A 24,080-nucleotide genomic window follows, 5' to 3' on the forward strand; every position below is an offset into this window, starting at 1 on the left:
AGTGCTGGGATTAAAGGCGTGCGCCACCATGCCCAGCTGAGGTAGAGTTTCATGCAGCCAAGGCTGGCCTTAAATTGTAATCCTCCTGCCTGTACTTCTTCAGTGCTGGGATTATAGGTTCGTACCATCATGCCAGGCTTTATAGACTATGCCCTGGCCCAGGATGTAAACCATATCAGTGTGTTGCCCCAAAAAGGAGCACATGGCCGCTTCCTCCTCAGCACTGATGACGCAGGGTTACCATCAGGCCCAGAAGAAGATGCTGAGGTGCAGACAGACTTGCTTAAGGACGGTTTGTTTATCATCTGGCTTCACCTCTGAGCCTGGTCCCTGTGCTTGGCGCCCTCCAGATGAGCACCCCTAGCGTCCCACAATGCCTGAGAGGCTCCAAATTACCAATGTACAACCACACAGCAGGGGCCAGTCCGAACTGGCTGTTTATTTCCCATGCCAAGTGAGACCCAGCCCTTCCCACCCCACCCCAGAGCACTCTATTGCTGGGAGGGGGGGCGGGCACACCCTACTCCTCAAGCCTTGATGCAGCAGATGAATTAGCAAAAACTCTTATAAAACCCCGCTTAGGGAAAACATTTATAGACCAATGCATTTGTTGATGGGCTTGGCTTTGTTGAACACAGGGAACCTGTGAGCCAGCCCGCGCCACCGGGGTGCCACCTCATCTCTGTTCTTTATTCACTTGAAGAGGCTCACCAGCTCTCCCAGCCACCTAGGACTGCAGCTGGTCCCACAGATCACTTCCTCATGTCTGGCCCCTGCTCATCTGAGCCAGGCCACTTCTCTGCCCTTCCTTTCTTACTTGCTTTGACCTGGTCCCCACCTGTAGAACTATTATTCTTGATACATTTGACATAGCATACAAACCAGGACACAGAATTCACTGGTATAACCCCAGGTAAAGGACAAATGGTCACCCTACTGACAGGTCTCCCCTGCTCTTAACTGGCCCTAGTGTACTACCCTTGACTTTCCCAGACCCATCTCCATGTTTTCAGCACACTTCCTGGGCCCAGTGCCCTGAACCAGGTCTTCAAGGGCCCGAATGGAAAAGCAAGCCTGAATCCTCCACCTCCCATCCCAGGCTTCTCAAGGCCTCCTCCTGTGTTAGTGTCAAGGCCAAGGAGCAACTACCCTATCCTTGGTCCTGGCCAGCGTGTAAGGCTCCTGATACAGTCTGCGTTGTGCAAGCAGTCTTGATCTCTCATCTCCAAGTAGCTAGAAACAGCCATTACCTGTTCAGGGTAAGGGGGTGGGGGGCGGTAGGAGGGAGGAAGGTTAGAGACATCTGCCTACATTGTGAGGCTCTGACAGGCAAACACGGCCCAGAAGCCCCCCCCCCCCCCCCAATCTGCCAACAGTCCTTAGCCAAGCTGTCCCTGCTGCTTTCAGAAACAGACGTTTCCACAGACCTGTCTGCCTGTTTTCCAGAACAAAGGCTCTCAGTGGTGTCTGAGCTTCTGAGCTGGAACCTATAATACCTGCAGCGGCATCCCACCCCATACCCCCTCGCAAAACAACTGCTCAGATCCAACCCCTAAAAGTCAGCGGTGTGAACCACAGCTCAGGAAGTGGCTTTCCGATGGGTCCCAGAGTAGGCATAGGAGATGGGATGGCGGGTCCCAGGCCTCACAGTGAACGTGTTGATGGGGCTTCCGTAGTGGGTGGTGCCGTGGGAAGGCCTGGAGGGAGTAGAGGGGAGAGTGGTGAAGGGTTATACGCAGCTGGCTGGTCCTCACCCTACCCACCTTCCCCAGAGCCGATTTTAAAATGTGACCGGATGGACCTCTGAACTCCAGGGTAGGACCATAGAACACTCTTAGTATCCTGTGTTCATTCAGACTCCTTTGCTCCTAGCCTGGACCTGGAACCATCTTTCCACCCGGGGGTCACTGGGTCTCCCTTTCCTCTACACTGATTTGAAGCCCCGAAACTCCACAGGGGAGTGAAGAGATGTGCTGAGAAGTAAGGAACCAGCCAACAGCACCCTCTCCAGGTATCTCGGCCATCCTCCCTTCTCTCTCAGTAAGCAGCAGGCATCGCTTTGGCATTAACACTGTTCAGGCACTCAGGAGTCCCCACCTCACCTGCTGCCTTTGGCAGGAACGAAGCCATAGTCCCCAGCTTTGCTGCCACTAACACCGCCGCCGCCGCTGGGCGCCTTGTACTTGACCTCTGCCGCGCCCCGGGCGCCCTCCAGCGACAGCCTCCGTGTGTGCAGGCCTCCGGGGCCCGCGCGGCCAGCCGAGTTGACCCGTCGCATCTCGGGGCCTCCCGGCTGTGGCCCGAAGCAGTTAGGGGAGCTCAGGCTGCGGCCGGTGCCGCCGCGGGGCGTCCCGGGGTTGCAGTGGGGTTCCCCGACGTACAGACGTTTCTTGATGAGCGAGCGTCCGCTGCCAGAGAAGCGATCTAGGCCCCCGGGGCCGGGGTATTGAGCGCCGGGGAAGCGAGAGAATCCGCGAGCCGGATTGGCCCCGGGGCCGGCGTCCAGGGAATGCCCCAAGTCAGAGAAATTGCTCCTGGGTGGGGACCCGCGACGGCCCTGATGCTGCAGCCCCGGGGCGGGGGGCTCCGGGTCATTGCTGAACTCTGGTGGCGGCGGGATGATGTCAAAGCCGAACTCCTCCTCGCCCTCTTCTTCCTCTGCCCTCTTGTAGGAAGGAGAGGGCGGAGAAGAGAAAGACTTGGGGAGGGCGCGGCTCTGGGGTAAGCTTGAGGGAGCGTGTCCTTCCTGGGCCACAGGGGCCGGGGACTCAGCCTTGGTCCACCCGTGCCTGTGGACTGGCTCTGAGCCCTCTGTATCTTGTCCCTGCTGGGGTTTCCACAGACTGGGTCCAGTGGGCCGTGCTGACGTCAGGTGGGAGTCCTCTGTCTCACTGGGTACCTTAGGGACCACAATGAAAGAGTTGGGCCGGCTACCTCTGTAAAAGATACTGTCGGAGCTGGCCTCTGCTTGGTTGCCACGGTCACGGTCACGGAGACTCCCAGGCAGAGAGGACCGTCCTATTGCAGTCCCTCCAGGCCTAGTCTTCTGGGCCCTCTGTCTGGCTGCGAGGAGCAGGGCCATCGGGGAGCCCCTTTCCACAACCTCCCCAGTCACCGGGTGTCTGAGGAGTTGGTCAGTAGGCTGGACTGGGGTGAGAGCTTTGGCTGGATGGCTTTGGGGCTCTTTTTCGTCCACTAGTCCCCCTGAGCCTGTAGTCTCTCCTCTGGCCCGGGTGGGGATCACTACAGCGACCCCTCGGCTCTGGCTGTTCTGGCTGCAATGGGGTCTGTAGAGATATGATGGCACCTCTTCTCCACCAGTAGACATCTTTGGTGAGAGGGCTGGAGGTGAGGGGACGCCATTCCTGGACAGTTGCGTGGCCCCTGCATTTTCTTGAGATTCTGGCTTTTCTCTCTGCCTAACTGCGGCAAGGTCCTTCTCTGCCAGCAACTGAGATGATGGGATGGCCTGCCCAGGTGTGTCCTTGGGAGGTGTAGCATGCCCAGGTGTGTCCTTGGGAGGTGTAACATGTCCAGATGTGTCCTTGGGAGGTGCAGCTTGCCCAGGTGTGTCCTTGGGTGATGTGGTCTGCTCAGGTGTAGGCTTGAGTGGTAAGGCTAGGCCAGGTGTGGCCTTAGATAACATGGCCTGCCCAGATGTAGGCTTGAATGATGTGGCTGGCCCAGGTGTGGCCTTGGGTGAAGTGGCTGGACCAGGTGCAGCCTTGGACTGGAGTGTTGTGGTAGGCAGAGGGGTGGCAGACAGCTGGGGAGGATTCCTGGTGACAGGCTTATGGGATTTGCCACTGTCAGTCCCATTTTCAAAGAGTCTTCCCCCTTCCAGGCGGGGTTTGGGAGGCAGAGATGCTAAGCTGGGCTTGGCATCTTTCTCGGCTGAGGAGCCAAAGCGAGCCTCTAGCTCATTCCGGATCTGCCTGACGCTGGGAGCTGGAGTATCCTGGGAGATGTAGTCCACAGGGGGTAGGGCCAAGCTGCTGGTGGCTCCTCGCTCTGGCAGACTGTTGCTGGAGGGGCTCTTTTCAGGAGCACAGGGTTGTATCTTCTCAGGCAGGCTTGGAGGAGCTCCCTCTTCTTCTGATAGGCTGGTGTCCTTCTTGGTCTCTTTGTCCTTCAATGCCACCATGGAGACTGGCCTGTGGCCGAGTGACCGGTCAGCTCTCCTGGACCCACAGAGATAGGCTGCCAGTTCACTTCGAAGCTTCTCCATCTGTCGGGGGTCCCTCCAGTCAACAGGTTCTGATGGATCTGTGTCCTCCAGACTGGGGGGGTTGGGTTTGGTGTTGAGAGCAGGTGAGCTGGATCTGGGGGTCTTCATAAATCCAGAAGGCGGAGGGGCTGCCTGCTCAGTAGAGGGCAAAGGGGGAGCAGCTGGGGGCAGGGAGGGTGCTGGCGGAGGGAGTGGGGGAGCGGGTGGAGGCAAGGGAGGGGCTGGCGGTGGCCCTCCAGCTTGTCCGGTTTTCTGGGATTCAGACTGCTTGAGCCTTGGGCTGCCTGGTGTCTCAGGCCTGGGCTCTCTGGGATGCTGTGCCTCTGGGGCCCTCTCTGGGTAAACCTGAGTTGCAGGGCGGATGTTGAAGCTGAGAGGCAGTGCGAGGTGGGTGGGGGTCTTCTGGGTGCCTTCTTCCTCCTCTGGAGGAGCCCCTGGTGCTTCCTGAACTGGGATAGATGAGGTCCTGACTGGGGCTGGGGGCGGCACCTTAAATGACCTGGGGAAGGTGAGGTGGGGTTCTGGGCTCGGCCCTAGAGATCTCCCCTTTAGTTCAGCAGGGCTTTTGGGGGGGCTGGTTCTGGGGTCTTCTGGCTGCCTGCCATTGAGAGCTACTTCTGATTTCCATTTGATAATACCCCCAGAGGGGAAGAGACGAATTCCGGGAGTGTGAGGAGAGACTGGAGCTGGGGGTCCTGGGGCTGGCAAAGAAGGTGGTGGAGGCGGGGTTAGAAAAGCTGACGGTGGGGCAGGAGGGATGAAGTCAGGAGGGGTGGGTGTGGATGGTGGGGAGAGGGTAGATGAAGGAGATAGGCTGTCCAATACTGGGGGTGGAGGCGGGGCTGTGCTGGGTGGGGGTGGGGGCTCCACCAGCAGAGGAGGGGGAGGAGGAGGGATGGAAGGAGGTGGTGGTGGGGGAGAGGAGTCCCCTGGAGGCTGTGAAGTGTCCTGTGGTGGCCCTGGGGCTGGGCCTGGGGGAGGCGGGGGTATGGATGAATCCAGGTCATAGTGTACAGGCCTCAGGTCGCTCACAGAGCTGTACAGCCGGAGGTTGCCGTTGACCAGTGAGCTGGTACCTGAAAGAAGGGAAGGCAGACATATGGAGATGAGCCAGTCCCAGCCTCTCTCCCTCTCTAACATTGCTTTCTCTTTCTCTGTGTTTCTTTTTTTCTTTTTCTTTTTTTCTTCTTTTGGTTTTTCCAGACAGGGTCTCTCTGTGTACCCCTGACTGTCCTGGACTTTTGTAGACCAGGTTGGCCTCAAACTCACAGCAATCCACCTGCCTCTGCCTCCCAAGTGTGCTGGGATTAAAGGTGTGCGCCACCACTGCCCGGCTCTGTGTGGGGGGGGGGTGGGGGGGGGGGGTGGGGGTGTACCGTGGTATGTCTGTGTCCATCTGAGGGCTTGTGGGAATAAGTTCTCTCCTCCCACTATGTGGGTTCTGGAGGCTGAATTTAGCTCAGATTTGGTGGCTCCTCTTACCCACTGAGCCATCTTTCCCACTCTGTGCCTGGCACAGGGAAAGGGGTTGGCCAAGGGAAATGGTAGAGCCACCCCTTTCATCCTAAAGGTTTAGAACAAGCAGCAATGCCTCTCTGCCCCCCCCACTCCACCCCACCGATGCCCTGAGCCTTCCCCGGAGTGGCCTCTTCCTGTTGTAATAGGGCATTTCTCCTCCAGGCCCTGACACGTGTAAGCCCATGTACAGAGTTCCTTGAGGTTACCTGTGGTTCTAGAAATGACCCAGGGAAGCCAGGTATGGTGGCACATGCCTGTAATCTCAACACTTGAGTTTACACTGAGGCAGGAGAATTGCCACGAGTTCAAGCCAGGGCTACATAACGAGACAGTGTCTCAAATGAACAAATAAGAACCAACAATAAACAAACAAACAAATAAACGGGGGTGGGGGGACTGGGGAGATGACTTGGTGAGTAAAGGCTTGCAGTGCAAGCATGCCGGCCAGACTTCAGAGCTCTGCGCCCACAGGAAAGCTGCTGTGAGCTGGGAAGCAGGCACAGGCCAGTCACTAGGGCTTGCTGGCCAGCTAGTATTGTCCAGCTGCTAAGCTTCAGGTTCAGTGAGAGACGTGGTCTCAGGAAAATAGGGTGGAAAGGGAAAGCAAGAAAACACCAGATGTTGGCCTGTGGTCTCCATGCACACCCACACTGACAGGTGCACATGTATACCACATACACATATGCATGCTCACATATGCACACAGAGTTACACGTGCAAACTATACACACACACTAACAGGTATACATGCATGCTACACACATACATGCGCGCACACATACACTCAGAGTTACACACACACATACATACACTAACACGTATACACGCATGCTACACACATTTTTTTTTTTTTTTTAAAGGAGGAAAGGGACCATAGAGAGAGGTGGCCAGTGGTGGGGAGCGGAACAGGAGGAAGCAGTCTGCACACACAACTAACGCATGCTTTGGGGAGACCCAGAGTCTACAGGAACCCATTCTATCGCTTGTTTAGCACCTCTGCAGCAAGGTCTGGACTGGTGGATGGTGCAAGGGCAGGAGTGTAACCAGGGCAACGTGGCTACAGAGATGGACACCCGAGCAGCAGCCCGTGAAGAGAACACCTCCCTCCGTCACTCTTGTTTTCCCTTTTCCCTCCTCAAAATGTTTAGGAGAGGGCAGCAAGCCTGGAGCAGGTGTGCCTGGGAAGGCTTCTCCCAGCCGTCTGGTTCTGGGCACTTGGAATGGAGCACTTGGGTGTCCGAACAGCAATAAACAAAACAAACACCGACAGATACTCAAGCTAAAGCTTATTCTTGCTTTGTTTGGGTCTTGCTCATGCTGGGTGATCTTGGCCTCCTGTCTCCACACACTCTGCCCCTTGCTCCATGCCCAGCTCCGCTGAAACTTACTGGCTAAGGGGTCAGTCAACCCAACAGACAACCAACACAGTACATACAGTAGTAAACCATTACCACGGAGAAGGCAGCAATAAAAACAGCAGGGGGAGGGGCCATTTAATTAGGCAGGTGAACTTGGAGCAGGGGAATGGCAGGAGGAGGCTGCAATGCAGACGCTGGGCTGAAGACCAGCCTGGGCTAGTTAAGGAAACCCCTTTGTAGCAGAGGCAGGAGGGAGGGGTGAGGAAACAGTGAATGAGATCCCAGGAGTCCTCCAAACCTTTGCTCAGGGTGACAGGATGTCACTGGCCAGATTAAGCGGATCCCTCAACACTAAGTGGCTTACGGCCATGCCATTCGTTTAGTCCTCTGGAGCTAGCACTGCTGTTCCCAAGCAGGGCAAGTGTGGGAGGACAGGGCCAGTCAGGCTAGAGCTGAGGCAGATTTGTCTGACCTTCTGTCCTGCTATGACCTGGTGCCTCCCCCTCTTCTCCCACTCCCCAAAGGGGTGTCAGTCAACCACTGCTCTCCCCATCTTTCCCAGCCCCACTGTTCTCATCATCTTGACCAGTGCCTAAGAGGTCTGAGGATTCCTTCCAGCTTTGCCTCCAGCTGTGGAGATGGAGCAGGTGCTTGGCGGCCTTTTGCTTTTTTTTTTTTTTTTTTTTTTTGTCTTTTGAATTCAGGGCCCAAGAAGGAAGGAAAGAAAGATGAAGCTACAAAATCAGAGTTCTCTTACCTTCTTTGTCTGCAAAATCTTCTGGGACAGAGGGGGTGGGCACAGCCAGGCCATGGTTCTCCTGGGCATTCTGAAAGAGACCAGGGAGAGAGGTCAGGGCGACATGGAGAGATGAGCAGACAGATTTTAAATCCCAGCTGTGAGTCTGTTGTATCGATGAAGAAACTTCGCAAGTATATGAAATCATTAAAGAGTGAATTCGTTTATTTTAGATTAATTCACTATCTGTGTAGTGCCCACAGGGGCCAGAAGATGACAAACTAGTTACACAGAGTTGGGAATGACCATGTGGATGCTGGGAACTGAACCTGGGTCCTCGGCAAGAACAGCAAGAGCTCTTAACTGATAAAACCTTTAATCCCAGCACTCGGGAGGCAGAGGCAAGTGGATCTCTGTGAGTTCGAGGCCAGCCTGGTCTACAAAGTGAGTCCAGGACAGCCAAGGCTGCACAGAGATACCCTGTCTCAAAAAAACAAAAGAAGGAAGGAAGAAAGGACAAAAACCTCAATTAAAAGCAAACCAAGGAGCCAGGCATGTTGGCACACATTTTTACTTCCGATGCAAGGCCATCCTGATCTACACTGTAAGTTTCAGGCTATAGTGAGACCTTGTCAAAACACAAACAAATCCAACCAAAAAAATAAAAAATTAAAACAAAACAAAACAAGGCCTGGTGAGATGGCTCAAAGGCTAACGTGCTTCCTGCCAAGGCTGCTGACCTGAGCTGAGCTGACCTGGTCTCTGGGCCCCAGAAAAGCAGGAGAGAACCAGCTCCTGGGAACTGTCCCCAGGCCTAACAGAAAGAACCCTGCAGGGACTCAGCGGCCAAAAGCTAACATCCTGGTTCGGACCTCCTGTTTACTCCAGGGTTTTGTAGGGAATTTACAGAAAAATGATTAGGTGGTAAAGCAGGGCCAAACGCAACGGAGCAGAGCGTGTTTACACAGCTGTCGGTTTGTGAGTCTATTTTGCATCCTATTTTTTTCCCCCTCCAAACACACATTTCCATAGATCAACAAAGTGCATACACCTGCCGGTTTAATCATTGGCAGAGCACCGCACAGGCTTTTCAAGGGTCTCAGAGGCCTGGTCTCCTAGCATACGATCTCACGTTGTAGTCTCTCCCCCAGCCACCCTCCCCAGCCAGTCTGTTCTTCCTGAGGCTGCGGTTGGACAAGCCGTATCTCTCTTTCTCACCCTCTCTCTCTCCCATTATTTCCTTTCTTTCCTACCTTCCTCGGCCTCAGAGTCAGCACCTAGCTGAAGGTGCTCCTGAGCTTCCGGTTTTCCTGCCTTCACCTCCCCAGTGCTGGGATTACAGCTATCACCACCACGCTGGCTCAAGCCCCGGGCAGGCACCAGGTGAGGAAATGGCCACTCAGAAACATTTGAGAAGTAATTTTTTTTTTTTTCGAGACAGGGTTTTTCTGTGTAGCCTTGGCTGTCCTGGACTCACTTTGTAGACCAGGCTGGCCTCGAACTCACATCGATCCACCTGCCTCTGCCTCCCGAGTGCTGGGATTAAAGGCGTGCGCCACCACGCCCGGCTCTTGAGAAGTAATTTAAAGCACACGGCTGGGGTGACCAAATCCAGGTTCTGGACATTTTGCGTCTTCACAGTTCCAGCTCCTTCTTTAAGGACAAGCTGAGCCGTACCTTGTAAATAGGCAAGAGTTGAGAGCACTGGCTTTGGAGCCGGCAGCTGAGATGTGATTGGCCCTGCTACCTGGCCACAGGACTGAGAAAAAGACTCCAGCTCTCTGTGCCTGTATCCCTGCCTGTGAAATTGTGCTAAAACCAGAACACACCCATGTGCCCATCTGTGCTGGTTTGAATAGGAACTCGCCCAAAGACTCGCGTGTGTGTGCTCTTGGCTCATGGCGTGTGGCACTATTGGGAGGTGTGGCCTTGTTTGACGAGTTGTGTCACTACAGAGAACTTAGAGGTCTCATATGCTCAAATCAAGTTGTAGAACTCGCAGCTCCTTCTCTGGCACCATGTCTGCCTGCGCACTGCCACACTTCCAGACATGATGATAATGAACCAAACCTCTGAAACTGTAAGCCAGCCCCAGTTAAATGTTTGCCTTTATAAGAGTTGCTGATGGTCATGGTGTCTCTTCACAGCAAGAAAACCCTATGTGCCGGGAATGTGTGTGTGTGTGTGTGTATACCATGTGCACAGGAGCCCTTGGAGGTCAGAAGAAGGTGCCAGCCCCCCTGGAATTGGAGTTATAATGGTTATGAACCATGCAGGGGCTGGAACTGAACACTCTGTAAGAAGAGCAAATGCTTTGACTACTGAGCCATCTCTCTAGCCCCTCTAGATGGCTCCTTTTTATTGAGACAAGGTCTCTCCATGTACCCCTGCCTGTTCTGGAACTCATGTTGACCAGTCTGACCTCGAACTCACAGAGATCCACCTGCCTCTGCCTCCCCCCGTGTGCTGGGATTACAGGTGTGTGCCACTGCCTTTGGCTGCAACTGTTCCTTTTTATATTCCTAGACAATTCTGACGACCTTAAAGTAGATTCCTTGTTAGCTACTTCAGTGACATACATGCTCTTTACTGGCACTACACACATGGAAACTGCTAATAATCTTATTGTGTGATTGAAATGCTGATTTCTGTATTCCCATATCTGGTTACAATCCTTTTTCTGGGACTTGCAGGTCTCAATGTTGTATAAAGGCTGCTCCTCAATTGTCCCCTGGTATGCCAATAAAGCAGCTTACAGCCAATCACTGAGCAAGAGAGATAATAGGGCTGGATTTCCTGTCAGCCAGGTGATGAGTTAGGGAAAGTGGAGGATTGAGCTACTGGAGAGGTCCAAGAGACACCAGGATAGAGAAGCCGGAACAGGGAAAGTGCCAGTACCTCTGGGATGTGCTCTAGGAGGAAGTCACATTAGCTTAGAGGGTTACGAAGAGAGTAATGACTGCTCAGTTATTGTGCTGTGAATCTTATTATTAAACAAATCTAACAGTCTCAATTATTTGTGTGATAGCCGGGTTAAGTGAGAAATAAAAACACAATTTTTATAAAAATAACTGTAACACGCTCTCTTTGATGTGATGGAGGCCAGGGTTGAAAGCTCTGGTGACTCTCTGAAACGTAACTGGAAGTCAGAAAGACTTGAGACTTAGCATCAAAAGTTTTGGATCTTGTTTGTGCTCAGTTTTACAGGCAGTGTGACTCTGGGTGGACAGTGACAAGTGACTGTGCTGGCTGCCCAGCCATTTCACTTCCCATCCATGGTGGAGTTAGGAGCTTGCCCTGCAGTCTCTCAAACCCCTTTGTGGAGCTAGTTTAGGGATACTTAAAAAACAAACAAACAATGTCTTGCTATGTGGCCTCACTTGCATTCTCTATCCCCCTGTCTCAGGGTTCTGAGTGCTGGAACTATGGTGTGCTACCACAGGGACCCTTTCAACTCTCCCTTCATAAGAAAAACTGCAAGCCATCCAAGCCAACCTCCCTGGGATCCAGGGGGGCACCTGCGTGTACACTCTCTCTGCCTCTCCATCCCTTGTCTTTTTTGAAACAGGGTTTCTCTGCATAGCCCTGAAACTCCCCATGTAGACCAGGCTAGCCTCAAACTCAGAACTCCATCTGCCTCTGCCTCCCAAGTGTTGGGATTAAAGCCATGCCCCACCACCGCCCAGCCTGCTTGCTTGTTTTGAGGTGCTGGGGATGAACCCTAGATTTTCATGGTCTCAGTCCGAAGGTCAGGTGGCCTCAAACTCCTGCCTGAGTTCAGGATTATAGGCAGGTACCACAACATCCAGCCATGTCAGCCTCCCAGACCCCAGCACAGAAGCTCAGGCTTGGGGCTGGCTCTTTAGTATCTGCCTCCAACACAGAGAAGGCTGGGGCCTCCTCACAGCAGGGTTGGAGGTCTTGAAGTCCAGCGTTATCCCCGAGGGATCTCAGGGTTGCAAACCAAGCAGTCCCCAGATCTCCAAGGCCCTGCATTTCCCGTCTCATGGCTTTAGCTTTCGCAGCTGCTTCTAACACACGGGAGAAGAGGGGACCCAGGCTGCTGGAATCGAGAGCACAGGCCCGGATGGTGACCAGCGCAGTGTGGACAGTGCAGGTTTTTACAGCATCACCCTCGTGGTGCCCTGACTCCTCACAGGTTAGGAACTGAGGCTCTGGGAACTGAGGCAAAGCCTCCTGAAGAAGAGGGGATGGTGAGACGGCTCGGCATGAGCATGAGGATGTGCGTTCTGATACCCTAGAACCCACACAAAGCTGGAAGCCATGATGAGCACACGCCTGTAATCCCAGCACTCCTATGGCGAGATGAGAGACAGGCAGAGGAGAGTCAGTCCCCGGAAGTGGAAGTGTGCAGCCCAGCGGGCCTGGCACAAGTGCTCTAACAAGAGACCCTGTCTCAAAGAAGCAGAAGGTGAAGAGCAACACACAAGGTTGTCCTCTGACTTACTTCCACACACATGCTGTGATGAAAGTACGCAGCAGCCCCCCACAGACATGCACGCGCGCGCGCACACACACACACACACACACACACAGAGACACACACGCTCACACCCAGATAAAAATGAAGAGGAGGGCTTGAATGTTCTTACAGGCTCTGTATGCTCCTGCAGTGGGAAGGAGTGTGCCATGAAGAGCACCCAGGGACAGTTGGCAGTCGCTGACTGTAAACACCTTACCAGATAAACGGTATTTTGTCTAAACACTACATTCCCTGAATGTTACCAGAGTCTCCATCCCTAGGGAGTATGCCCAGGGAGGACTTGGGGATAAAAGGACACAATTTTGCTGGGGTGGTGTCGGCCTCTAGGAGAGGCAGAGGCAGGCAGATCTCTGAGTTTGCGGCCAGCCTGGTCAACATAGTAAGTTCAGGACAGCCAGGGATATAGAGAGAATCCTGCCTCAAAAAACAAATAACAACAAAAGAAGGAAGGAAGGGAGGAAGGGAGGAAGGAAGGAGGAAGGAAGAGGATGGATGATGACTCAAGGGGCAAGGAGCCTGGCATATGTGCTAGCGTTCCAGATCAATGAGAGACTTTCACACAAAAGGTAGAAGACTCTGGGCCGGTTGGCTTACCTGTCTACTTGACACAGCCTGGTTAGAGTCTCAGGGAGAGAGTCCCTGGAGCAGGCTGGCCTGTGGGGTATGTGTGGGAACTGTCCTGAGTTCTAAGGAGACCCAGCTGGAGTGTGGGCAGCACCACCCCCTGGTTTGGCGCCCTGGGCTGAATAGGAGTGAGCAACATGAGCGCCAGGGCACATGCATGGTCCCTCTGCTCTGGGCTGCCAGTGTGCGGGGAGCAGCCGCCTTGTGCCCCTGCCGCTGTGACATCCCTGGACTGTGGCCTGGAACTATGAACCCAGTAAACCCTTCCTCATCAAAGCTGCTTCTTATCGTCCCCCTGCTGTGTCACAGCGACAGAAACGAAACTAAGACAAGGACTGACACCTGCGGTTGCCTTCCGACCTCCATGTGTGTGTAACCACGTGTACCCACACACATTTAAAAACTTGGATCACACACACATTGAGAAGCCTGGTTGAAAGCCAGGCATGGTGGCCCACGCCTGGAATCCCAGCACTCGGAGAGGCAGAGGCAGGGGCATCTCTGTGAGTCCCAGGATAGCCAGGGCTACACACAGAAACCATGTCTGGAAAAACAAAAGCAAACAAAACAGAACAAAAACTTAGCTGGACATCGTGGGGCAGAGCTATAATTCTAGGACTTGAGAGGTAGAGGCAGGAGGATCACGGTTAACGGTCACCCTGGCTCAATGAAACCCTGTCTCAGAAAAAGAAAGGCAGCATTGTATCTTTCCTCTGGGCCAACAAGATGCTGCCCAATTGGTGCACGCCTTTAATCCAGCACTCGGGAGGCAGAGGCAGGTGGATTGACCTGAGTTCGAGGCCAGCCTGGTCTACAAAGTGAGTCCAGGACAGCCAAGGCTACACAGAGAAACCCTGTCTCGAAAAAACCAACACCCCCCCAAAGATGCTGCCCAGCCATGTAAGCCTGTAAACTGAGTTCAACTCCCAGAACCCCCGTGAAGATGTGAGAAGAAAAGTCCACAAAGTTGCCCTCCTCTGACCTGCAAATATGTACTTACGTGTCATATGTGTGATACAGGATATATATTTATATATACACGCACAACAACAATAATAATAAAATAAAAATCACTAAGAAGGAGGGACGGAAGAGGGCCATGGAGGTGCGCAATGGCAAAGCCTCTCGCAGGGTAACCCTGACAACCCAAGCGCATCTCCAAAAGCCACACGGAAACCTGGACACAGCGGCACGCACCTGTCACCCAGCACTGCTGCTGTGAGATGGGAGGCGAAGACAGGAGGACTGACAGGGAGGGCTCAGGTCAGCTGTCCGGGCCCACCCTGCGTAGCGCCCAAGACAAGACCTGGCCTCAGACAAGATGCGGGGCAAGGATGGCTCCCCAAACCTGCCCTCTGGCTCCCATGCGTGTCCTGGCACACGTTTCCACACTCCCACATCTCCAGACAAAAAAGAAAGGGAGAGAGAGAAGCCTCTTGTTTACCCGAGCTCCCCTTCTGTCCGAGCCGCTCTTCTGGCACTCTCCAGTTTTCAGTCAGCTCCACTTCGCAGGAGTCCAGTGAGCCACTGAGTCTCTACAATGCTCCCCCTTCCCCAGCAGCATTTCCAGGCGGTCCTCACGGGGCATGCCTGTAATCCCAGGACTCTAGAGGCCTCACTGTAAACTTGAGGCCACCATGGACTACATAGACCCTGGTTGATGTTATTTTTTAAAAACTGTGTTTGTTTCTCTTAGCTTCTCTCTCTCTCTCTCTCTCTCTCTCTTAATATTTGTTTATTATGTATACAATGTTCTTCCTGCATGCAGGCCAGAAGAGAGCACCAGGTCTCATTATAGATGGTTGTGAGCCACCACGTGGTTGCTTGGAATTGAACTCAGGACCTTTGGAAGAGTAAGCAGTGCTCTTAACCTCTGAGCTCCAGCCCACTCTTAGCTTTTTTCTTAACCCGGCTATCACACAAATAATGGAGACTCTTTTACATTTGTTTAAAGATAAGCTTTACAACACAATCTTGAGCAGTTTAAGGCTATTCTTAGCTTTCTATGTTATTTTGTCTCACTCCCAGCATGCACCTCAGTGATACTTTCACTTTGGACTGGTTCTCAGCTCCAGCTCCTTCTTGGATCTCTCCCATGGCTGAGTCCCCTACTTCCTTCTCCTCCCCTGGCTGGCAGGAAGTCAAGCCCTATTCTGTCCCCTGCTCAGTGATTGGCTGTAAGCTGCTCTATTGGCATGCCAGGGGACAACTGGGGAACGGTGTTTATATAACACTGAGACACAAATCAGCATTTAAAACTACACAATAACTTTCTGCTTACAGACCCTTCCTTCTTAAACCAACGAACAACCAAAGCGGGCTAAGGAGAGGTATCCGTTAGAAAAGTGCTTGTCAGGAAAGCATGAGGACATGAGTTCAGAGCTCCAGCACCCTTGTGAAAGCCAGGCATGTACCTTTAGTCCTCACACTGCAGAAGCAGACATGGGAATCCCTGAGGCTCACTGGCCACCCAGCCTAGTAGAATGGATTATCATCCAGGTGGAGTGTGGTCGACATTGACACCTGCTCCTTCCACACCCCCCCACATGCTTGTGCGCATGCCCACATGTACATAATCAAGGACATACACAACACAAAGAGGAGAGCAACGCCTGGACCGCAAGTCAGTTGGCACAGTGCTTGCCTGGAGTACATGTTGCGATGCTCTAGGTTGGATCTTGAGCTCTGCCAACACTAAGTATGGTGGTACACGCTATAGTCCCGGCACTTAGGGAGTGGAGGATCACAGAGTTCATGAATATCACCCTCAGCCACGTCATGAGTTCTGAGTCCAGTCTTGACTGTCTCAACAAGAAAAACAGAACCGCCATTACAGTTCGGTGGTGGACTGCTTGCCTGCCACATCTAAGGCCCTGGGTTCACTCTCCAGCACAAACAAACAAACACCAAAACCAAACCAAACAAACAAACCCAGCCCTTTCACAAGTGGTCGCCTAAGACCATCAGAAAACGCAGATACTTGCATTGCGATTCATAACAAAGTTATGGTGGTGCAGAACTGTAGTAAAGGGCCCAGCGTTAGGAAAGCTGAGGAGAAGCACTGCTTTAGAGGGAGGCAGGCTGCTGAAGAAGACACCTGCCTCTTGCCCTCTGAAACCTGCTACAGCTTCTTTGGGGTCTATTTTCACGTCTCGGGCTTCCACAGTGCTGCCCTTCCCCTGGAGAAGCTCTTCTCTGCCTGCCCAACTCCTAGCCATCTTCTATCTATCTATCTATCTATCTATCTACCTATCATCTATCTATTTATGTGGATTTTTGAGACAGCGCTTCTTCAGTTTTGCCATGGATGTCCCGGAACTCACTCTGTAGACCAGGTGGGCCTGGAACTCACCTCTGACTCTGCTTCCAAGGGCTGGGATTAAAGGCGTGCACCTCTATCCTCCACCCTGACCCCCAGCCCCATCTTCTTGGCAATCAGGTGGGAGTTAGCTTCCCTTCCCTGTGTATTCTAGGGCCCTAGGACACTATGTTTATAGCTGGCAGTCACTACATAGCTACTGAAAAACTCGCTCAGTGTATGTCAAACGCAGCAACCCAGTCAGTCTACACAGGAACCAGAAACGACGGGTGAGGAATGCGAAGCACAGAGGGGCTGAGGCCCCTCCTTGCCCTGGGTCACACAGCAAGTGGCTACAGCATGTGGTCTTCATGTTTCCTGTTGCCTAACTCAGTGCATGCAGTCACTGGCTGCAGCATGCCACCAGCCTGCTGGGGGGCCAGGTCAGCTGAGTCTCTGTATGTGCCTGACAAACTAACAACTCAACAAATATTTGTTGAAGGAGTAAGTTCCTGGGTGGCCAAGTGAGTGAGTGGTATGAAGGATATAGGAGAAAGAAAAATCTGTGTTTTCTCATATGAGCTCAGCCACCAATCAGCTCAGAGCAAAGTGTGTGCATGTTGTCTGGGGGCAGGGGGGAGGCATTCCCCTGACTCTCCCATAAATGTATCCTAAAGATCTCGTTGACCATGCTGTTTTGTGAGGCTAGCTTATAAGGTGTCCCTTCTGTGGCACCTCTGGTGACTCAGGCCGCTCCACAGGACAGGGTGTTAGGACAGCCTACTTCCGAGGCCTCTGGGCAGTTGTCTGACTCCAGGGAGGAGGGTCAGGAAGGAGAGCTCTCAGAAGCTGAATTCCAGGAGCCACGGGCCAGCAGTCATAGGGTGTACAATATGTGTCTCTGTGAGTGTGTCCATGTCTTGTGTGTCTGTTTGTGTTTATGTGTGTGTGTGTGTGTCTGTCTGTCAGTGTGTATTTTTATGTCTGTGTGTCTGTGTATGTCTCCTGTGTGTATATCTGTGGTTGTCTATTTGTGTGTGTGTGTGTGTGCACGCGCGTGCGAGCGTGCACGCGCTGTATCCTACTCAACTCAGCTCCACTCTGTCCTTGGCCTCTGGCTCTGGTAAAAAAGCAGATTGTCCAAGATGCTGCCTGTGGGGATCAGCCTATGCCTCAGTGCACTGTGCTTGAGGGGTGGCCATCCACTTCTCCAAGGGCAACAAGCAAAAAGCACTGTGAGTGCCTGAGCCTGGCAGGGCCATGCCCTCTCCTGCTGTGGCAGGTGCCCTCACTCAGTGCCTGGGGCAGAGTCCAGCCTGGCTCTGCCAGTCACAAATGTCATGAAACTGGGCCTCACCACTTCCTTGTCTCCCCAATCAGACAACACCCCAAAGCTGTGGCAATGGACAGGCTCACCCCACTCACAGAGGTCCATGGCCAGGGCCTCAGCTCAGTGGAAGACATGGCCAGTGAACCAGTGCTCTGTCAGAGTTGTTAGGAGGGATTCTGGTGGAGAGGAATACCACTCTGAGAAGATTCAGGCTAATTTTCTTCCTTAATTCTGTTACTCTCTTTAAAAAGAAACAAAGAAACCAGAGCCCCATGTAGCCCAGGCTGGTCTTTTAACTCCATATGTAGCTGAGACTGGCCTTGAACTCCTGGTCTCCCTGCCTCACATCCCATATGCTGATTATAACATATGTCATCATGCCCCACTACCTTCCTTCCTCTTAAATTACATTTGGAGAGTGTGTGTGTGTGTGTGTGTGTGTGTGTGTGTGTGTGTGTGTGGTGTGCACACACTGTAGTGAGCTTGTGGAGGTCAGAGGGCAACCTGTGAGAATCATTTCTTTCTTCCCACCATGTGGGTCTCAGGGACCAAATTTAGGTCATCAGATTTAGCTTGTTGTTCAGAACTTCATGTAGCCCAGGCTGGCTAGCCTGGTCTACAAAGCGAGCCCAGGACAGCCAAGGCTACACAGAGAAACCCTGTCTCAAAAAACCAAACCAAACAAACCAAGCCAAAACTCAGTATGAGGCTGGAGAGAAGGCTCATCAGCGAGAGCACTGACTGTTCTTCCCAGCCCATGTGAGGTGTCTCACAACTTTGTTACCATGGTTCCAGGGACCCAATGACTTCTTCTGGCCTCTGTGGACAAGAGACATACACATAGCACACACAGAGGCAGTTAAAACGCTCCACGAAATACAAATAAATACACCCCATAGAAAAGTTAAACAACAACAAAACCCCTCCATGGGTTAGTAAGAGCTTAAAAATTCAGAAGCTCTGCCCAGGGCATGGCGCAGCCGGAGACGCCTCTGTATGGGTGGTTTGAGGAACTGGGTGTTTCCCTACGGTCAGGGACAAGCCACCAGGAATCCACTCTTGTCCATGTTGCTATCATTTTAGGATGGAAGAAAAGAGGAAGGGAAAGAGGGAAGAAAGAAGAAAACATGAACAGAGGAAATAGCTACACGCACGCACGCACGCACGCACGCACGCACGCAAGCAGGGCTGATATCAGCTGCTCACCGGTACTGCCAGAGCGCTCAAGGGGGCGGGGCTCAACACTCCGAAGACGAAGACGATGGCTCCATCCCACCCCACTGACCCGCTCTTGCCCTGGGACGCACATCCTCATGCCTGGGATTCCTGAGCGTCCAGCCAAGCCCCTACCCCAAGGGCTGGGCCAGAAAGCAAATGCATGGCTAATCTTGGTGTTGGGGAGCCTGAAAACCTTCCTCACCAGCTTCCTCCTGAGCCTGTCTGTGCCTGGGCTCTGGAGATGGCGCATGGAACCGTGAGGGGAATGGGGTGGGGCGGAGAAGACTCTGCTCCCCAGTAAGAGTCAGGCATTCTTGTGTCCTCTCCCAAGCCCACCCAGACTGAGAGTCACAAGAACATTCCAGGCACCCACAGTGCCCAACTGCGTGCAGCCCAGCTGGCTGCGCCTGGTTTGTGGGGGCCATATAGGCATGTTGGAGAGCCCTAGAGGCTCAAGACAGGACGTGCTTTAGCCCAGAGAACAGCTGCGTGTCCTCCATCACCTCCAGCCTCTCTGAATCAGACTCCCCGGTGGGTGATGTTAGCATTAGGCTTAATTGGGCCAGGGATCCCTTCCTTGGTAGAGCGCGTGGCGTGCCACACTTGAAGCCCTGGACTCCTCAGGGGATGTGCCCTGTCCTTAGAATGCTCTGAGTGCTGACTTAGCACTCTGAAAGCCCCCGGTTTGATTCCCAGCACTGAATAAATCAGGCATGCTACAACACGCCTGAGTAGAGACAGGAGGATCAGGAGCTCCAGCTTTGTGCTGGAGAGACAGCTCACTGGTAAATGTCCTTACCACAAAGCCTGATGACCCGAGTTCAGTCCCTAGGACCCACGTGATGGCAGTTGAGAACTAACTCACACACATTCTTTGACTTCTAGACACACACAGAACACCAAGGCACAAATGAGTGCACACATGTACACTAAATAAATGAATGCATAAGAACTTGTAAAGCCATGCTTAGCGGAGAAGACCTCAACGTCAGGCCTGGGAGGCAGAGGCAGGTCTCTCTGGTCTGTGCAAAAGGTTTCAGGCCAGCCGAGGCTGAGTAAGAGTCTGTTTCAATAAATAATAAGAAAGAAAGGAAGAAATTAAGATTGATTATTAAAAGTTCAGGGTGGGCCGGGTGCAGTGGCACACCCCTTTAATCCCATCACTCGGGAGGCGGAGGCAGGCGGATCGCTGTGAGTTTGAGGCCAGCCTGGTCTACAAAGCGAGTCCAGGACCGCCAAAGCTACACAGAAAAACCCTGTCTCAAAAAACCAAATAAATAAATAAATAAATAACAAAAAAACAAAACAAAACAAACACTAAACAAACAGAAAAGTGATGTCAGTTGTCCCCCACACTCTTGCTTGCTTGGCTTCCTAGGGTCAGTGCTGTAGGGCCTGGCTGCTGCTGCTGAGCCTCTGCCCCAGGTCTCTCTTGGCTCTAGCTCTTCCTCTAAGGCAAGGAGTAAGTAGGGCCAAAGGAGCTGGTCCTTGACGTCCGCACTATTGTCTTCCAGACCTGATTCCAGACTTGTCTGCCTGTATTCCGAGTCCACTTTTAATTCCTCTTCCTGTTCAGCCCTCCTGAGGCAGCCATGACTGCTGCTGCATGCTCAGGACCCCAGGGGGCTAGCCAAGGGGTAGGTGTTTATAGGTAAGGACGAGGGTATAGACGGCTTTGGGGTTTTGTGCTGGGAACTCTTGTGAGTGATGGGGGTCAAGGCGGGTGGAAAGGGGGTAAAAGCTCAACTTTACTTTCGCTGCAGGCCTCTGACACCTCTTACCCCATAACCTTTCTATTCAGCGTCACTGACACGAATCAGTCCCAAACCACACTGCCTGGTCCAGGCCCCAAGTTTAGGGGCTGAAGCTCAGGGTTAGAGCTCCCGGGTGACCAGGAACTAGAGGAGGGAGGGGACACTGGAGAGGACAGGTCTCTCCTGCAGCTCAGGGATTGCCTCCCCTTGGCAAGGCCAGGCCTGTGTGACTCAGAGGGTAGGGCAACCCAGGGAGCTCTCACCGCCCTGGGCACCCCCGGACCTGTCCAGCCAGTTTGCCCGTATTTACCACACGGGCATTTAATTTCTAATTTCTCATAAGCATCAGCGGGATCAGATGGGGTGCGGAGCAGAGGTTGCCCCAGAGAAGAGGGCAGCTGCGGCTCTGGGTTGAGCTCTGGGAAGCACAGGGCAGGCTCAGCCTTGAGTTCTGGACTCCCTCTACTCTAAGAAACGGGGGGGGGGTGGGGGTGGGGGGGGGGGGGGTGGGTTTGCTCTTCCTGGGGCCTGTGGCGAAGACCCAGCTCCAACCTCTGCTGCTCTCTTTTTGTTTTGAGACTGTGTCTCTCTGTGTAGCCAGCCCTAGCTGTCCTGGAACTCACAGAGATCCGCCTGCCTCTGCCTCAAGTACTGGGATTAAAGGCGTGTGCCACCATGCCCTGTGGCTCTGACACTCTTTTTCTTCTTGTTATCACTATTATTATTATTATTATTATTATTATTATTATTATTATTATTATTATTATTATTATCATTCTGTTTATTGGCTTTGTGTGCAAGGTGCCACACATATGAGTAAGGCAGAGGATGACTCTCAAATGCTAGCTCTCTTCTTCCACCATGTGGGTCCCAGGGATTGGACTCAGGCCGTCAGGCTGGGCGCCAAGAGCCTTTATCTACTGTCCTCTCACAGGCCCAGGTCTCTGTGTTCTCCTTCACCACGCTGACACCAGGGAGCGAACGCAAAGTACGGTACACACTAAGCAAGGGCAGCGCCCCGAGCCACACCCCAGCTCTTATTTACCTTTATTTTGAAACAAGGCCCTGTTCCCTGTAGCCCAGACTCACATCCAACTTTCAGGACACCCCCACCCCCCACCCTTGAGTAGAGTAGCTGGGATCTCAGGCATGCACCATCATGCCCGCTGTGTGTTCCTAGCTGAGGTCCACCCACTTCTGCCGTCTGGTGGCTCTAAACTTCAAAGCCCCCAGGATCAGTGAGGTGGGTAGGCCTGGTGGCTGGAAAGCAACCCTTCTCCAGGAAGAAGGCTGATCTGTATGTGTAGTTTACCCCGCCTCGCTCCCATCCCATCATAGTCACTTAGCCCAGAAAGTCACAGTTGGGGACATCCTGGAGGACTATTTACAGTAGTTAGCCCTACCAAACAGCGAAGAGTCAGAGGCCTGGAGAGATTAAGGACCTGGCTCTCTATCACTCCACAAGCCCAGGCAGGGCTGGGACTGGGGACAGGTACCTGATGACCAATCCCAAGGGCCCAGCCTAGTCACTAAGGAACCCAAGGGTCCGGTTCATGATCGGCCTTTGCTTATGGACACCTGAGGAAGTTTTTCTTAAGAGTGAGGACATTTGAGGGCTACCGCTTTTTGAACCTGTCTCCTTGGCTGGCTCTTGAAACGTACTGAAGATGAGGGGACACTCAGAAGATGGCCCAGGCAGAGATCAAGGACCCTTGTTGGGCCTGTCACCTCTTTTCTTGGGTGATACTGCTTTGGTGACTCTCCTTCCTCACCTCCGGGCCCTGGGGGGGGGGGTGCTTTTTGCAAGTGGAAGGGTAGGCTGAGGACCCTAGGGGTTTAACACAATGCCAGGCAGAAGGGGCAAGGCTCTGGTACCGGCCCCTGACATGTGGCTGCGGGGGTGGGTGGGTGGGTGGCGGGGGGGAGTCTGTGTGTGTCTGTACATGTGTGTGATTCCCCCCTACACACACCTGAGGCACTGGAAGGAAGCCCAGAGCCTGTGGAAGGGGGCCTGAGATCAGATAGGAGAAGATGAACTGCTCAGCTGACCTTCTCCTAGAGCAGGTGGTGAGCGAAGCTGGAAGCCAGGCCCGTAACCTGAAGCAGGATCCGAGCTGCAATTAGGCCAAGGGGTCTGAATTTAAAGTGCACCAGAGGCGGCCTGGGGTCCGAGAGTCCTCTGCTAAAACTCACCTTAGACCCTTTGAAGCCATTTCATTAAAGGCCTCAAAGGGTCCAAGACCCAAAAGAAGCCACAGGACAGGGGTGGAGAGTGTTGTGATTCTGTCAAGGGTCCTGGAAGGAGAAGACAAAAGTTCCCACATGCCGCATGGTTCCCAGGTTAGGGCAGCCTGAGGGGCATCTGGGCCGGGGGCTTGACCGGTATGGGGCTTGGGTCTTGGCTCTGCAGGACCATAAGCAAATCACTTCCCATCCGTCTCAGAGCTACAGCCTCTGGGGCTGGGAGGGGGTGGGGCAGGGGGGTTGTGGGAATTGCTTTGGGATGGGGGTGGCCCTGCTCATAAGTATATGATCTCTGGCGCGTGGGACAGGCAGGGAAGCTCCACCTGTCTTTCCTAGCTTAGCCAGCACTGAAGTAATGAGGTAAATGTCCCCTTCTGGCTTCAGTTCCAGCTCTGGACAGGACACACCCATGGACCTAACAGGCTTCAGTTGTTGGTGGGACCTGTGTCTCCTCTCCCATTCTCCAAAGCAGGGTCTTCCTGGTTGGTCCAGAAAGAATGCCCCCAGAGCATGTTCCCAGGAGGCCCAGTACTCCAGGCCTGAGAAGCCCTCCAAGCCTAGAACTGTGCTGAATCTCCCACAGGCCTTCCTAGGGTCTGCCTAGATTGGGGTTGGGGAGGAGGGCAGTGGGGACAGCAGGAAAAGCCCATAATGGGTGGGTGGGAGAAGATGTAGGGGACTGGGGGTGGGGGTGGGGCATTCGCTGACCCTGTCCTCATGGGTCTTGAGGTGGTGGAGGAGGGGCCAGGACACGAGGAGCCAGTCAGGACTTAAGAACTAGCCCAGGCACTGGTGTGTCATCTCTTTCCCACACCACCATCCCCAGAATGGGCTGTGGATCAGTGAGGGGAAAGAATGGGCTCATTTCTAGAAACAGGATGGCAACCTCGTTTCATCACCATGTCCTGCTTGCATCTCCCAGATGTTGAGGCTGAGGGACAGCACCCCCACTCTCAGCTCTGCTTGTTTTGTAGTACTGGGAAGTGAACCCTGGGTCATTTATTTCTTTTTAGTTTTTGTTTTGCTTTGCTTTCTAGGGTTTTCAAGACACTGTCCCACACATGTAGCACAGGCTTATAGCCCAGGCTGTCCCTTGAGCTCCTGCTCCTCCTGCCTCCACCTCCCAAGTGCCTGAGCCACTACATAGGGTGCTTTCTTTTTCACTTTTAAAGATTTATTTATTATTATGTATACAGCGCTCTGCTGGCATGTACTCCTGAAAGCCAGAAGAGGGCGCCCTATCACATTACAGATGGTTATGAGCCACC

At 53.2% G+C, this 24,080-nt stretch overlaps 1 protein-coding gene across 1 annotated transcript in view; it reads right to left on the reverse strand.

Moving 5' to 3' along the window:
* Positions 1-1,520: 1,520 nt before the first annotated feature.
* The window catches only part of C11H6orf132 (chromosome 11 C6orf132 homolog), a 34,618-nt gene continuing 12,058 nt past the window's right edge, over positions 1,521-24,080 (reverse strand). Inside the window, exons 3-5 of the mRNA XM_051152838.1 lie at positions 7,862-7,931; positions 2,103-5,304; positions 1,521-1,697 (exon numbers count right to left, since the gene is read on the reverse strand). Of these exons, the coding sequence (XP_051008795.1) occupies positions 1,580-1,697; positions 2,103-5,304; positions 7,862-7,931 (3,390 nt within the window). The 3' untranslated portion in view covers positions 1,521-1,579. The remainder of the gene's footprint in view (positions 1,698-2,102; positions 5,305-7,861; positions 7,932-24,080) is intronic.

The sequence above is a fragment of the Acomys russatus genome, chromosome 11 (genome assembly GCF_903995435.1).
Source record: "Acomys russatus chromosome 11, mAcoRus1.1, whole genome shotgun sequence".
Classification (NCBI taxonomy): Eukaryota; Metazoa; Chordata; class Mammalia; order Rodentia; family Muridae; genus Acomys; species Acomys russatus.